The 16,811-nt window shown below is 34.6% G+C and overlaps 1 protein-coding gene and 1 long non-coding RNA gene across 2 annotated transcripts; both read right to left on the bottom strand.

Annotated features, from left to right (window-relative positions):
- Positions 1-3,990: 3,990 nt before the first annotated feature.
- Positions 3,991-9,067, bottom strand: LOC141291138 (uncharacterized). Its single transcript, XR_012340285.1, has 3 exons — positions 8,952-9,067; positions 4,737-4,922; positions 3,991-4,607 (listed from the first exon to the last, which is right to left on the bottom strand). It is a non-coding gene; the product is annotated as an uncharacterized lncRNA (long non-coding RNA).
- Positions 9,068-9,866: 799 nt separating this feature from the next.
- On the bottom strand, positions 9,867-16,161 carry LOC141290670 (uncharacterized). The gene is made up of 6 exons (XM_073822772.1): positions 16,089-16,161; positions 15,041-15,403; positions 13,142-13,162; positions 11,994-12,026; positions 11,768-11,847; positions 9,867-9,986 (listed from the first exon to the last, which is right to left on the bottom strand). Exons 1-6 carry the CDS (start codon positions 16,120-16,122, stop codon positions 9,867-9,869), a joined length of 651 nt encoding a protein of 216 aa, XP_073678873.1. The 5' UTR covers positions 16,123-16,161.
- Between the last annotated feature and the right edge of the window lie 650 nt (positions 16,162-16,811).

Below are 16,811 nucleotides of genomic sequence, written 5' to 3'. Positions count from 1 at the left end.
ACATGCTCCGAAGTTCCGATCTAAATCAACCCCACTTTGCAACTGGCTATTAGACTTTCTCACCAACAGACCACAGACAGTAAGAGTTGGCAAAAACTCTTCACAGACCATCATCATGAACACCTCAAGGATGTGTGTTGAGTCCTCTGCTGTTCACACTGATGACTCATGACTGTTGTGCCAGATACAAATCAAACCACATCATCAAGTTTGCTGATGACACAACAGTAGTGGGCCTCATCAGCAACGACGACGACTCAGTGTGTCATATCTTGTTTTAAAATTGCACATCGGAGTATGGGAGAAACGCATTTTGATTGACATTAAAGTTGACTTGACTTGAATTGATTTATTAACCATCTCAGAATTTTCGATCTAAATCAAATGATTCGCAAACCCTCTGTGAAGTCCCGATCTGAATCAAATGATTTGTGAACATGCTCTGAGTTTCGATCTAAATCAATTAAATCATTAACCATCTCAGAATTTTCAATCTAAATCAAATGATTCGCGAACCAGCTGTGAAATCCCGATCTGAATCATATGATTTGTGAAAAATCTCTGTAGTTCTGATCTATATCAAATGACTCGAGATCTGCGCAAGTCCAGATCTGAAATGATTTGCAACCTTTTGTGAAGTCCTGATCTGAATCATATGAATCGTGAACAATCTCCGTAGTTCCGATCTAAATCAAATGATTCATGATCCATGCTCAAAGTCCTGAATTAAATGATTCACAAACACGCTCCAAAATTCTGGTCTATATCAATTGATTCGTGAACCATCTTCGAAGTTCCGATCTAAATCAAATGTTTTGCAATTCACGCTCAGAAGTCCCAATCTCAATAACGATTTGTTAACCCGCACCGAAGTTCCGATCCAAATCAAATGATTCGCGAACCTGCTGCAAAATTTCTATCTGAATCATATGATTCATGAACCTTCTCTGAAGTTCCGATCTAAATCAAAAGATTCTCGATCCATGCTCAAAGTCCCAATTTGAATCAGATGACTCTCGAACACACTCCGAAGGATTTGCAAACCCACTGTGAAGTTTGATCTGAATCAAATGATTCGCAAACCCGCTGCAAAGTTTTGATCTGCAACAAATGATATGTGAACTCGCTCTGAAGTCCTGATCTGAATCAAATGATTCGCAAACACGTTCCGTAGTTCCGATGTAAATCAAAAGATTCGTCAACCCACGGTGAAGTCCCGATCTGTATCATATGATTCATGAATCATCTCCGAAGTTCCGATCTAAATCAAATGATTTGCGAATCCGCTGTGAAATCCCAATCTGAATCATATGATTTGGGAACCATCTCCGAAGTTCTGATCTAAATCAAATGATTTGCGAATCCGCTGTGAAATCCCAATCTGAATCATATGATTCGTGAACCTTCTCCGAAGTTCTGATCTAAATCGAATGATTTGCGAATCCGCTGTGAAATCCCAATCTGAATCATATGATTCGTGAACCATCTCCGAAGTTCTGATCTAAATCAAATGATTTGCAAACCCGCTGTGAAGTCCCAATCTGAATCATATGATTCGTGAACCATCTCCGAAGTTCTGATCTAAATCAAATGATTTGCGAATCCGCTGTGAAGTCCCAATCTGAATCATATGATTCGGGAACCATATCCGAAGTTCTGATCTAAATCAAATGATTTGCAAACCCGCTGTGAAATCCCAATCTGAATCATATGATTCGGGAACCATATCCGAAGTTCTGATCTAAATCAAATGATTTGCAAACCCGCTGTGAAATCCCAATCTGAATCATATGATTCGGGAACCATATCCGAAGTTCTGATCTAAATCAAATGATTTGCGAATCCGCTGTGAAATCCCAATCTGAATCATATGATTCGGGAACCATCTCCGAAGTTCTGATCTAAATCAAATGATTTGCGAATCCGCTGTGAAATCCCAATCTGAATCATATAATTCGGGAACCATATCCGAAGTTCTGTTCTAAATCAAATGATTTGCGAATCCGCTGTGAAATCCCAATCTGAATCATATGATTCGGGAACCATATCCGAAGTTCTGATCTAAATCGAATGATTTGCGAATCCGCTGTGAAGTCCCAATCTGAATCATATGATTCGGGAACCATATCCGAAGTTCTAATCTAAATCAAATGATTTGCGAATCCGCTGTGAAATCCCAATCTGAATCATATGATTCGGGAACCATCTCCGAAGTTCTGATCTAAATCAAATGATTTGCGAATCCGCTGTGAAATCCCAATCTGAATCATATAATTCGGGAACCATATCCGAAGTTCTGTTCTAAATCAAATGATTTGCGAATCCGCTGTGAAATCCCAATCTGAATCATATGATTCGGGAACCATATCCGAAGTTCTGATCTAAATCGAATGATTTGCGAATCCGCTGTGAAGTCCCAATCTGAATCATATGATTCGGGAACCATATCCGAAGTTCTAATCTAAATCAAATGATTTGCGAATCCGCTGTGAAATCCCAATCTGAATCATATGATTCGGGAACCATATCCGAAGTTCTGATCTAAATCAAATGATTTGCGAATCCGCTGTGAAATCCCAATCTGAATCATATAATTCGGGAACCATATCCGAAGTTCTGTTCTAAATCAAATGATTTGCGAATCCGCTGTGAAATCCCAATCTGAATCATATGATTCGGGAACCATATCCGAAGTTCTGATCTAAATCGAATGATTTGCGAATCCGCTGTGAAATCCCAATCTGAATCATATGATTCGGGAACCATATCCGAAGTTCTGATCTAAATCGAATGATTTGCGAATCCGCTGTGAAGTCCCAATCTGAATCATATGATTCGGGAACCATATCCGAAGTTCTAATCTAAATCAAATGATTTGCGAATCTGCTGTGAAATCCCAATCTGAATCATATGATTCGTGAACCATCTCCGAAGTTCTGATCTAAATCAAATGATTTGCAAACCCGCTGTGAAGTTTGATCTGAATCAAATGATTCGCAAACCCGCTGCAAAGTTTTGATCTGCATCAAATGATATGTGAACTCGCTCTGAAGTCCTGATCTAAATCAAAAGATTCGTCAACCCACGGTGAAGTCCCGATCTGTTTCATATGATTCATGAATCATCTCCGAAGTTCCGATCTAAATCAAATGATTCTCGATCCATGCTCAAAGTCCCGATCTGAATCAGATGACTCATGAACACGCTCCAAAGGTCCATTCGAAATCAAATGATTCGCGAATCCACTGTGAAGTCCCAATCTGAGTCATATGATTCGTGAACCATCTCCGAAGTTCTGATCTAAATCGAATGATTCTCGATCCAAAGGTCCATTCGAAATCAAATAATTCGCGAATCTGCTGTGAAGCCACGATCTGAATCAAATGAACCCGCTTCGGCACTCTGATCTGAATAAAAAGATTACGCTACATGATCTGACTGGAGCAGTGAATAGTTTAACTGATTTTGAGTTTCAAGAAGAAACCGGTTTACTGCTATAGTGACACCTTTAAATAGATGTTAGATGGAAACATTGTGAAATAATGATCGAGTTTGTAGCTATATTTAAAAAAATTAGACCAGTGCAATTCAGTTGGTGACAGTTCAATAATAAATCAGTTGAAATCATCTTGTCATCTCACTGAAGAGAACGTTAAATTGATCAATTTATCAGTATTGTAATAAACACTTGAGAAATTGTTGTATCTAATTTAAAAAAGGCTATTCTATATACAGTGATAGTCAATGTAAAAGAGCAAACTTGAGAAGCAGGTGAACACAAAACTAGGGCGCTAGGGCGTAGGTTTGATTCTGCATCCAGCTACCCCAACATTTCTGCATTTATGATAGACTTTTGACCACAGTTTCATGTCAGAGTGTTTATTTATGGCTGGTAGCCAATTCATCAGACAATAATTACACAATTTTGATTAAGTAAAACCAACAACATTACAGCAGCATCAGAGCGCTGGATGTCTTAGTTAGGCTATATCTTATTGTATTTTATTTTATTATTAAAAATGAATTATTCTTAAACACGCAGACACACAAGTGCATTACATTACACAGTGCATTTACTGCTTACTTATTTTACACAGCATTTGTATACTAACAGTTTTTACATGATTCAATGCTCTTTATTATGTACAGTATACAATCTCCTTTAACAGTAGATAAAACATGACCTTGAAGTGAAAATGGCAAAATATACACTTAGATACTCTCTTAAAAATAAAGGTGCATTAAAAGGTTCTTCAAGCGATGCCATAGAAGAACCATTTTTGGTTTCACAAAGAACCATTCAGTCCAAGGTTCTTTAAAGAACCATCTCTTTCTTATCTCTTTTTAATCTTATTTTGCCACAAAGAACCTTTTGTGAAACAGAAAGGTTCTTCAGATGTAAAGGTTCTTTATGGAACCATTTAGACAAAAAAAAAGGGTTATTCTATGGCATCGTGAAGCAACTTTATTTTAAGAGCGTAGTTCAGATATAGTTTGAATTTAGGTACTAAAGACCAAAGATCTTGACTATTGCATGTGACTCTAGGCTTGCTCCTTTGGCTCATCTAGACTGATTTCAGTAAAGATCTCTGCTGCTGTTCCTTGCCCTGTAACACATAAAATCCAACATAAATCACAAATGTTCAATATTACACACCTATAGACCTAATAAGAAGGCCACAATAATTCTGCATGCATGTTGGTCAAAGATGTTTGAATTTTTGGGTTGCACTGACCAGCATTGCCGACATTATTGTTGTTTTCATTTTGCTCTGCATCTGTGGTTTCAGCTTCGGTCGTACGGTTTAATTCAGAATCACTTCCAAGCAGATCCAGGTCCAGGTTAAACTCCACTTTCTTCATGGGCGAACCCAAACACGAGTCTGAAGAGAAACTGTTCTCTTCTGGAAAATTGGTATAATCTTTAAGATAACAGACAGGAAGATTATCATCACTATAAAGTGAACTCAAACAACAACTTTTAATAAAGAGAATGCAGATTGGAAAATAGCAAGCATTAAGAGTACAGAATTAAGTGCGCAATTGAGAGCTTGCTTGAAATAATACATGCAATGCAGCCAAAACAATGTAAAAATCAGCTTTTTGGATCAGCCTTAAGTTGTCACTAAAGCCTCATTCAGACTGTCAGCCCAAATCTGATTTTTATGCAAATCTGTGTCCATCTTTTGATTTACAGAATGTGTTGGTTTCTATGGCAATGCCATTGTGTTGTTATGCCAACGATAAAAACAACAATAACAGTGATACAGAAATATAGATCCTGTCTTTTATGGCAAGCCGTTTCAGCCTAAAATATACTAAGCACTACTCATCGTAACTGCATTTTTACTAGTAATAATTCAACAAATTCTATGAAAAGCACGCAAAAATGGATGTGAGGCTATATCTCCGCAACAGTTTGGCATATTGAGACCAAACTTGGTGTGTGTTATAACAAGCATAACCTGAGGCTATCTGCAGTATTTCGGCACAGTGCCACCTCGTGGTCAGAAGATAATAAAAAATGGCTATTTTTGCTTATAACTTCTCAATGATTTGGCTAAAAATCTTGGTCTCGTTAGATTGGGAGGAGAATGCTGAGTCCAATTATATCCAATTTTCCTATGTCAGTCATTTTAAATTTTATCATAAAATGCTATATTTTACGAATGCATTGACGTATCGTTACAAAACTCAGTATGTGTCTTCAGCACCATGCCCTGACAGTACTCAAAATGTTTGGTGGCAGCGCCACCTTGTGGTCAAAAGTTGTGAGGAAATTTAGAAGAATGCTAATAGCTTCTCAAGAAAATGGCTTATTGGAATGAAAGTGATCTCAAAATATTCCTTGGGTCATGCCGAGAACATTGATACCAATTATGCCGAAATTGGCCTAATTTCCTATCCGCCATTTTGATTATTGTAGAAAACCTACCGTTAGTCTGATTTTCACCAAATTTGACATCTTCAGACCACGCTGACAAAAAGTTATGGATTTCATGTCGATATACGAAACCGTTTTTATTAAATGCTTCAACGAATTTGCTGGAAAAATGCCAAAGCGCATATGATACTGTATCTCTGCAAAGCTTTGAGTTATTTGCACCAAATTTTGTATGTGGTGTTGTCACCTCACAGTTATTACACTACATAAATTTGGTAACAGCGCCACCTGTTGGTCAAAAGTAATAAACCATTCATTAACCATTAATTATGAAATGCCTGCAACATATATACCAATTATACCAAAGTTGATCATTTTTGTCATTTTGACTATACTAATTTTAAAATGACTTTACTCATTCTTGCAGTTGGTCTTAAACTCCATGCCATGCTTGGCTCATCCTTAGCTTGGCCCCGTAATTGCTGCTTGCAGCTATATTTGTAATTATAACTAGTAAAAATTGATTTAGAGAGCTCTCTAATTGGCATTATTACTAGTAGGAATTAAATTATAGAGCTCTCTAACTGAATTGTTACTAGTAAAAATGCAATTACGTCGAGTAACGCATAGTATATTTTAGGCTAAAACGGCTTGCCATAGTCTTGCGATATAACAACGATGCCGTCGCGCTGGATTATATTTCGTCTTCTAAAGCAACGGCAGAAACGCAGGAAGCTGGCTCCGCTGGTTTCAAAACTCAAAGAGGTGCGTATCCTAGCCGTATATTGTCTTTTCCCGCTTGACTTGCAGTTCACAACGACACAAGCTTGTTTTTGCAAAGACGTTTATTTTGTTTTCCACAAAAACATCTGACGTGTTTACAATTTACGTGGTGTGAAAACGTGAAAAAGCTTCGCCAAATACAATCTGACCAGTCAGACTGAAACTTTCCAGAAATCCGATTTGAATAGGATTCCAAACCACATATGAATGTAGCTCAAAACGGATTTGACCAAATCAGATTTCATGTAGTTCGTTGCTGTTCAGACTACATAAATATGATGGGATTTCAATCGGATTTGCATACCAATCGGATTTGGGCTGACAAATCGGATTTCATGTAGTTTGTTGCTGTTCCGACTATATAAATATGATGGGATTGCAATCGGATTTGCATACCAATCGGATTTGGGCTGACAAATCGGATTTCATGTAGTTTGTTGCTGTTCCGACTATATAAATATGATGGGATTGCAATCGGATTTGCATACAAATCGGATTTGGGCTGACAAATCGGATTTCATGTAGTTTGTTGCTGTTCCGACTACATAAATATGATGGGATTTCAATCGGATTTGCATACCAATCGGATTTGGGCTGACAAATCGGATTTCATGTAGTTTGTTGCTGTTTAGACTACATAAATATGATGGGATTTCAATCAGATTTGCATACAAATCGGATTTGGGCTGACAAATCGGATTTCATGTAGTTTGTTGCTGTTTAGACTACATATATATGATGGGATTTCAATCGGATTTGCATACAAATCGGATTTGGGCTGACAAATCGGATTTCATGTAGTTTGTTGCTGTTTAGACTACATAAATATGATGGGATTTCAATCGGATTTGCATACCAATCGGATTTGGGCTGACAAATCGGATTTCATGTAGTTTGTTGCTGTTTAGACTACATAAATATGATGGGATTTCAATCAGATTTGCATACAAATCGGATTTGGGCTGACAAATCGGATTTCATGTAGTTTGTTGCTGTTTAGACTACATATATATGATGGGATTTCAATCGGATTTGCATACAAATCGGATTTGGGCTGACAAATCGGATTTCATGTAGTTTGTTGCTGTTTAGACTACATAAATATGATGGGATTTCAATCGGATTTGGGCTGACAAATCGGATTTCATGTAGTTTGTTGCTGTTCCGACTATATAAATATGATGGGATTTCAATCAGATTTGCATACAAATCGGATTTGGGCTGACAAATCGGATTTCATGTAGTTTGTTGCTGTTTAGACTACATAAATATGATGGGATTTCAATCGGATTTGCATACAAATCGGATTTGGGCTGACAAATCGGATTTCATGTAGTTTGTTGCTGTTTAGACTACATATATATGATGGGATTTCAATCGGATTTGCATACAAATCGGATTTGGGCTGACAAATCGGATTTCATGTAGTTTGTTGCTGTTTAGACTACATATATATGATGGGATTTCAATCTGATTTGCATACAAATCGGATTTGGGCTGACAAATCGGATTTCATGTAGTTTGTTGCTGTTTAGACTACATAAATATGATGGGATTTCAATCAGATTTGCATACAAATCGGATTTGGGCTGACAAATCGGATTTCATGTAGTTTGTTGCTGTTTAGACTACATATATATGATGGGATTTCAATCTGATTTGCATACAAATCGGATTTGGGCTGACAAATCGGATTTCATGTAGTTTGTTGCTGTTTAGACTACATAAATATGATGGGATTTCAATCAGATTTGCATACAAATCGGATTTGGGCTGACAAATCGGATTTCATGTAGTTTGTTGCTGTTTAGACTACATAAATATGATGGGATTTCAATCAGATTTGCATACAAATCGGATTTGGGCTGACAAATCGGATTTCATGTAGTTTGTTGCTGTTTAGACTACATATATATGATGGGATTTCAATCAGATTTGCATACAAATCGGATTTGGGCTGACAAATCGGATTTCATGTAGTTTGTTGCTGTTTAGACTACATATATATGATGGGATTTCAATCAGATTTGCATACCAATCGGATTTGGGCTGACAAATCGGATTTCATGTAGTTTGTGGCTGTTCGGACTACCTAAATATGATTTGATTTCAATTAGATTTGCATACAAATCAGATTTGGACTGACAGGCTGAACTAGCCGAATGTCGCTTGAAACGGATTTGCACAAATCGGATTTCATGTAGTTCGTTGCTGTTCAGACTACATAAATATGACTGGATTTGCATAAAAACAGATTTGGGTTGACTGTCTGAATGTGCTTTACCATTTTCATCGTTGGGTGTTTGTTCAGTTTTCTCTCCTGTAGACCCATTTGCTATCGGTTTATCCTTCTCCTCTGACTTGTCTTCTTGTATGTAGTCCAAACACACAGACAGATCTGAGCAGAAAGACATAAGAGAGATTAAGGGGAGACACTGCAGGCAAGTGTCATTTTTTCATGCATCTGAAAAGTTTGAGATTTTTTAAAATTCTTTTTAGTGTTTCATAAAGTGTTTTTTCAGACTAGTGGAAAGAAAACACCCAAAAGACACTGTTAAGTGTTTGTTTTATAGCACTTTATCTATTTGTCTCAATAGATTACAATTACAATACATTTTTTAAAGGCCATTTTCTCAAAATGAGCTTTTTCTCCTGCACTGAGCCATAAATCTCCACTTCAGTAGCACTTACACACACCACACTTTACATTTTTATTCCTGTCTATATGCTGAAGGTTTTTACAGAGGGATTTGTTCATATATAATTTGCTTGATTTTATACAACATTTTATTCCCCCCAAAATGGTCAAAAATACATTGTTTTCTGTCTGCTCAAAGTTTTTTCTGAATTATGGAGTGACAAAATGAGATAAATCCCCTCTGTAAAAACATTTGACTCTAATATGTAAAAAAAAAAAATTAAACAAGAATTTTGAAACTGACTTCACCCAGTGTTTACAATTTTTCTACTAGAATTGTATGCAAATTAGTGCATATTTCATTATGTGTCATTTCATGTGTCATTTGCATATTTAAACCTAACAATTTAGAAAACTTGTAATACAAAAAATGTTTGTAATTATCAATGTAATCAATTAACTGGGTAAGTAAGGTGATAACTATTAGATTTTTTTTTACCCTATTTATCTGCAGTGTCTCGCCTTAACAAGATCAAGAATGTTCATATCCAGGTGTGTTTTTCATTTACACTTGCCTTTGTTAGTTTGCTCATAGCTTACGCCTTGTTGGTCGCCCCTGAATGGGGTGTCAGCATAGTCATTGGCAGGTATGTCGTCACGTGTCAGATCAAATGAGTAACTCTAGAAAATATATCAAATATATTTCAAATTAGAATACAGTTGATCAGTGAGAATACATGCAAAATTCCAGTCAACTGTTCTAGAACTGTGTTCTAAACCTTAGTGAGCTGCCTACCTAGTGAACATTTTAGGATGAAGTTTTTGAACACTAAGATTTTTAATGGTTTAAAAGAAGTCACCAAGCCTGCCTTTATTTGATCCAAAGTACAGCAAAAACAGTACAATTTAGAAATATTTTTACTATTTAAAATAACTGCTTTCTATTTGAATATATTTTAAAATGTCATTTATTCCTGTGATCAAAACTGATTTTTTAGCATCATTACTTCAGTCTTTAGTGTCACATGATCCTTCAGAAACCATTCTAATATGCTGATTTGCTGTTTAAGAAACATTTATTATTATTATTATTATTATTATTATCAATATTTAAAACAGTTGAAGACAATTTTTTGTTAGGATTCTTTGATGAATACAAAGATCCAATAATCTGCATTTATCTGAAATAAAAAGCCATTCAAAAACCATTCAAAGCCTTGGAGTCAGTATCATTTTTAATTTTGGGGGGGAAAATTATAGAAATTAATGCTTTTATTTAGCAAGGAGGCTTTAAATTGATCAAAGACATTTATAAAGTTACAAAAGATTTCTATTTCAGGTAAATGCTGTTCTTCTGAACTGTTCATCAAAAGAAACCTAAAAAATTATACTCAGCTGTTTTCAACATTATAATAATAATCATAAATGTTTTTTTTGAGCAGCAAATCAGAATATTAGAATGATTTCTAAAGGATCATGTGACTGGAGTAATGATGCTAAAATTCAGCTTTGAAATCACAGGAATAAATTACATTTTAAAATATATTCAAATAGAAAACAGTTATTTTGAATAGTAAAAATATTTCAAAATTTTGCTGCTTTTGCTGCACTTTTGATCAAATAAATGCATGCTTGGAAAACAGAAGAGACTTCTTTAAAAACATTAACAATCTTACTGTCCAAAAACTTTTGTATTGTAAGTAAGCAAATAAATAAATAAATATTTGATTAATTTAAATGTTTCATTTTGTGCTATATAGGGAAAAAAGTAAAAATTCAAAACTGAATGTAATGTGAAGTAAGTGATTTAAGCAATTCAATAATAATCATAATAATTAAAATTTGTTAAATTTTCAATTAGTTCAATTTTAATTTGATTTTATATTATTTATTATTATTTTTATTTTATTAAAACACAATAAGGAATTCAATAAAAAAGGTAAAAATTCAAAACAACAAGAAATGATAAAGTGTGGCCCTCTTTGAGTGGATTAGTGATTTAATAATAATTAAAAATATATCTATATAAAATGAAATGAAAAATCTATTTGTTATATTTTATTATATTTATTTATGTATTGTTTATCAGTGTTTTATTTAATAAAATGCACGTAAAATTTTAAATGGCAGTGTGACCCTTTTTGATGTCAGTTATATAAGCAAAAAAACAATTGTAAATATAAAATGTAATTAAAAATGTATTTTTAAAATTTTACATGTATTTACATATTAATATTTTAAATAAAAAACAGTAATTCAATAAAAAAATTCAAATGCTAAGAAATGACAGTGTGACCTTCTTTGATGTATGTGATTTGATAGATTTAATAAAAATAAAAATAATTTAAATTATGTAAATTTACTCAACCAATGGCAAGAGGTTAATACCTTATGAGATTTAACTAGAAAACCACCTTAGAAATCATTGCAACAGACCCGAAACACACAAAATGAACCCTTACCCTTGCTTTCTTTCTCAGGAAATACAAAATGAAAAGCAGACAAACAATCAGGATAATGATGAAGATCAAAATGATGATGCCTGTCAAAAACATAGTGATACAGGGATAGGCATTAATGTAAATAGACATTATTTTATACTTAAAAGAAACATCAAAACAAGAAAAAAGGATGTGTTTGTCATCTTCTGAAAAGCAGATGCTGTGGTGTGCAAAGAGTTAAGCTCACCTCCTGTTAATGATCCTGATCCTGAATCTGAAACTGAACAATAGTCATATTACATCAGCTGTGCTACATTACCACACAACAGTTTTTTTCTTAAGAAATTAATATTTTTTTTAAGCAAGGATGCTTTAAAGGGGTCATCGGATGCAAAACTAACTTTTCCATGTTGTTTGAACATTAATGTGTGTTGACAGTTTGTGTACACAACCACCCTACAATCATAAAAATCCACCCAGTGGTATTTTTTAATCTTTAAAAGTAATATCCCCTTTTTAAAATCAGGTCATTCTCAGCTTCTTGTCGTTGTGACGAAACACAGTTGATTGACATGAGCGTCTTACCTTAGACCCGCCCTCACCGAGCTGAAACAGTCCAAATACAATCACCATTGTGTGACTCAGGTGCAGAGGAAGATTCTAATTGAGTGATTGAGGTGTTCTGTTGTTGGATGTAATAATGAACATAGAAGTAGTCATTTACTCCTGACATCTGAGACGCTTAAGAGGCAGAGGACAACGTTACTTTCATTTTTAAAAGAAAAGCGCTGATCCTGATCTACATATGCATCTATGTTCGTGTGAATCATTCGTGATGCAGCTTCACCCACAGCAGAAGTGAGTAGAAGGGTTTTTATTCATCTTTGCAAATGTGTTTTCTTAATAATGTTCTTGTTGGCAAGTTTCGCCGATAAACCCGGCTAAATGCAGCTAAACGCAGCTAAATGCGGCTCAAGTAAACATTACAGCTCATAATCCCTCAGCAGAAAGGGCGGGACGAGCAGAGCTCATTTGCATTTAAAGTGCCCATGCAAAAAAATGAGCTGATATTTTGCAGAGCTGATTTTGACAAGGTAAAAGGCTGTTTTTTTACACTACTATTGAGAATTTTTAACCAAAGTATATTAGAGACTTTTCATTGAGACCCTAAAGAATCATATGAACTTGTGGAAAATGGGCATCCGATGACCTCTTTAAATGGATCAAAAGTGACAGTAAAGTCATTTATAATGTTACAAAAGATTTCCATTCCAAATAAATGCTGAAATTGTACTGTTTTTGATAAAAAAAACAAAGCCTTGGTAAGACAGGAAGAAAGGATGTTTCTCATCTTGTGCAAAGTAGATGCTGCGGTGTGCAGAGAGTCAAGCTCACCTCCAATTTTCGCTCCTTTAGCTGAAACAGAACAGTGGTCACATTACAACAAACCAACAAACACCCAAGCAGAATGAATTCAGACACACTGAGAAACTAATATTTTAAATAAATGAAAAGATGTGGTGTGAGTCTGCTGCAAATTACACACGCATGCATTTAAATAGAACAGAGCAAGAGAGAGATTTTTTTTCTGCTGTGGTAAGTGTGCATTTAGAAAGCAAGAATCATGCTGAATCTCGCACCCACTCACACTTTAACCGCTCAGATCTCAGCGCAGCTCTGAAACTGGCCCTTCACACTTCACACTGTTAGCCCTGCCATTTTCTCAACTTCTCAGAAACATTTTGTATTTTATAGTTGCTATACTAGGATATTTCACATAAAAGACATTTACATATAGCTGTATGTTTTTATTGTTTAGTGACAGTTCATGAGTCCCTTGTTTGTCCTGAACAGTTAAACTGCCCAAATCTTTGGTTTTTCTGCATTTTTGTGTATTTGAACCCTTTCTAACAATGACTGTATGATTTTGAGATCCATTTTTTCACACTGTAGACAACTGAGGGACTCATATGCAACTATTACAGAAGGTTCAAACACTCTCTGATGCTTCAGAACGAAACATGATGCATTAAGAGCCAAGGGGGTGAAAACTTTTTGAATTTGAAGAGGACTCATGAACAACTATCACTAAACAAACAAATAAAAACACAGCTGTGGATCACTCTGGTAACAACACAGTATTAAGAATCAAATGTGTGTAAACGTTTGAATAGGGTCATTTTTATAAATTCACCTATTTTCTCTTGTGGACTATATGTAAACGTCTTTTACGTGAAATATCTTATTCAGGTCAGTAAATAAAAATGAACATGCAATTTGTATGATTCGTTATTTTAGTAAAATAATTAACATTTTGCAGATTCTGCAAGTTGTATGTAAACTTTTGACTTCAACTGTATTTTTGTATAAAAATGTAAAAAAAAAAAAAAAGAAGACTTTACCACAAATTCCAAAAGTTTGAAATAATAAGTTTTACTTTTTGACTTGAAAGAAGTCTCTTATTCTCACCAAGGCTGCATTTATTTGATTAAGAATACAGTAAAATTGTGAAATATTTTTACAATTTAAAGTATCTGCTTTCTCTGTGAATATCTGTTAAAATGTAATTTATTGCTGTGATCAAAGCTGCTTTTCAGCATCATTACTCTAGTCTTTAGTGTCACATGATCCTTCAGAAGTCATTCTAATACGCCGATTTGCTGCTGTTAAAACAGCTTCATATTTCATGGAAAGTGAGATGCATTACCATAACATTTATTTTATTAAAGAAATTAATACTTTTATTTAGCAAGGATGCATTAAATTGATCCAAAGTGAGAGTAAAGACAGTCATAATGTTACAAAAGATTTCTATTTCAACTAAATGCTGTTCTTTTAAACTTTGTATTTATCAAAGAATTCTAAAAAAATAAAATGCATCACCGTTTCCACAAAAATATGAAGCGAAGAGGAGTAATGAAGCTAAAAAAATTAAACTTTGATCACAAGAATAAATTACATTTTAACATATATTCACATAGAAAATGTTCTTAGAAACTGTAATAGTATTTCACAGTTTTACAGTTTTTACTATTTGTAATCAAATAAATGCAGCCTTGGTGAACAGAAGAGACTTCTTTCAAAAACATTTAAATAAATCTTCAATGAAGTAAATGTGGAAAGTTGCCTAAGTTCAAAATGAGTGATTTTTGAATGTAATGAGCTTTAATTGAACATTTTGATTTCTCATTTGATTTCTATTTTGACTGCCTGTGAGCTGATTTAGCTCTCAAATTATTACAGTAAACAGCAACAGCTTTGGTTTACCCATAACTACGTAAAAGATCCTCTAACCTTTAGTAGTAGAATCCTGCTTTGGCTGTGCAGTTGAAGCGATCTTTTCAGAGATGCTTTCATTCTCTTTGGCAGAATAATCTTTACTGTTCTTAGTTATAATAGGGTAATCCACAATCGATTCATTTGCCTGACCATGCTTTAAGCTCTGTGTTGTATTAGGGGAAACCGTAATTGAATTATTTAACCGATCATCCCCTGAGCCGGACCCTGACTCTGATGAGTCATTCTCGACTATTGTTGATTCTGCTGTCGTCACAATAGTTTTAGAGTCAGACGTGTCTGATATTACAGTGGTGGACATCTCTGGAGCAGATGGTGCTGGCGTGGAGAACATCCCATAATCCAACAAGAGAAGAGCAGCTATAAATAAAGAGGACAAAACATGAGATTGCAACTATTAGAACAAAACAAAAACATGAAACACTATGAAATGTGAATTTCATTTAATCGAATTGGATGAGAAATCATAGATATTTAATTTATATTCAGATATCTGCCTTTGGATTGCAAATATGATTGTCGCGATTTCGAAGAAAGAAATTGTTTGAATGTTTACACATGAACTACAAGTAGTACATCTTACATTATAACTCCTACACTTTGAAGTAGTAAATGCAAGAAACGCATTATAAATCCTACAAAATGTGAACTACAAGAAATGTGATGTTTTTCTCAAGAGAAGCATTTGAGAAGCATTTGCTTTTTATTTAATCTCATCTCTATCAATGCGAAAACAATTTATATGAAAGACCTCTCAGTTTTGATAGGAAAAGACAGTCAAGGTATGGACAGGAAGATATTTGTACATTTTTGAATATTCAAAGCCAATAAATACAACTACTGAAAATAATTTGTAGTGTTTTTTTGTCTATTTAACAGATTTAATGTTTTAATAGACAGTGTTTATTTTTTGGTTTGTTCTATCAAGATGTACATTTTTAGACAGTATAAATAATGTTAAATATTATTTTAATTCACACAAGCCTTGATCATATGCTACTACTTATTCAGCATCTGAAAAAAAAAGAAAAGTAAAGCAACTCACCAAAAATGTGTAGAAGTACACGATAAGCACGCATCTTTTAGTCCGGTCTACTTTGGTTGATAGCAACAGTCCGGCTCCACCTAAACTGAGTTTTCTCTTCTCTGACACTTCATCATCATCGCCTTTGAATCATGCAAACCACAGCGAGGCCTGAACAGGATGCCAGCAGCAAAGAGACACACATGCAAACATGCACCCTTTCTAACCGTTCAGAGGAAGTTCAAGTGGAACTACCAGAATGAAATGCAAGACGTGACATCATGCTGCATTATAAATACTATAATAAAACAGATGTCCATTCCTGACCTGATAGACTGTCTAAATATGCAATATTTATGTGCTACTGTCTCAAAGTAAACTTTTAAATGCATGTTTGAATTATTAAGGGTTGCAACAAACAAGCAGCAGGTTATTTCTATATTTTTAAAATGTTTAGATTTAGAATTATATCACTAATACAAAGAAACCAGACATTTAGCAAGATTTGACTCATGTACTCATGTACATGGACTGTTTTACAAAAGCTCAAATCAGTGAAATGCATGCTGGGGTCAAAGTAGGCTACTGGTTTCTTTTTAACTTGTGGTGAACATTAATCCTATTTTTTTTTTAGCTAAATAGCAACCCCTGGTGGACAACTGTGTACTGGTACTGAAGTTTGAGCATAAACAATAAATACAATTTTTTTGTGCTTTTCTAACTTTTGAATGTATGTCTGAATGT

Source organism: Garra rufa, chromosome 18 (assembly GCF_049309525.1).
Source record: "Garra rufa chromosome 18, GarRuf1.0, whole genome shotgun sequence".
Classification (NCBI taxonomy): domain Eukaryota; kingdom Metazoa; phylum Chordata; class Actinopteri; order Cypriniformes; family Cyprinidae; genus Garra; species Garra rufa.
This window is presented reverse-complemented; position numbering and strand designations above follow the sequence as displayed.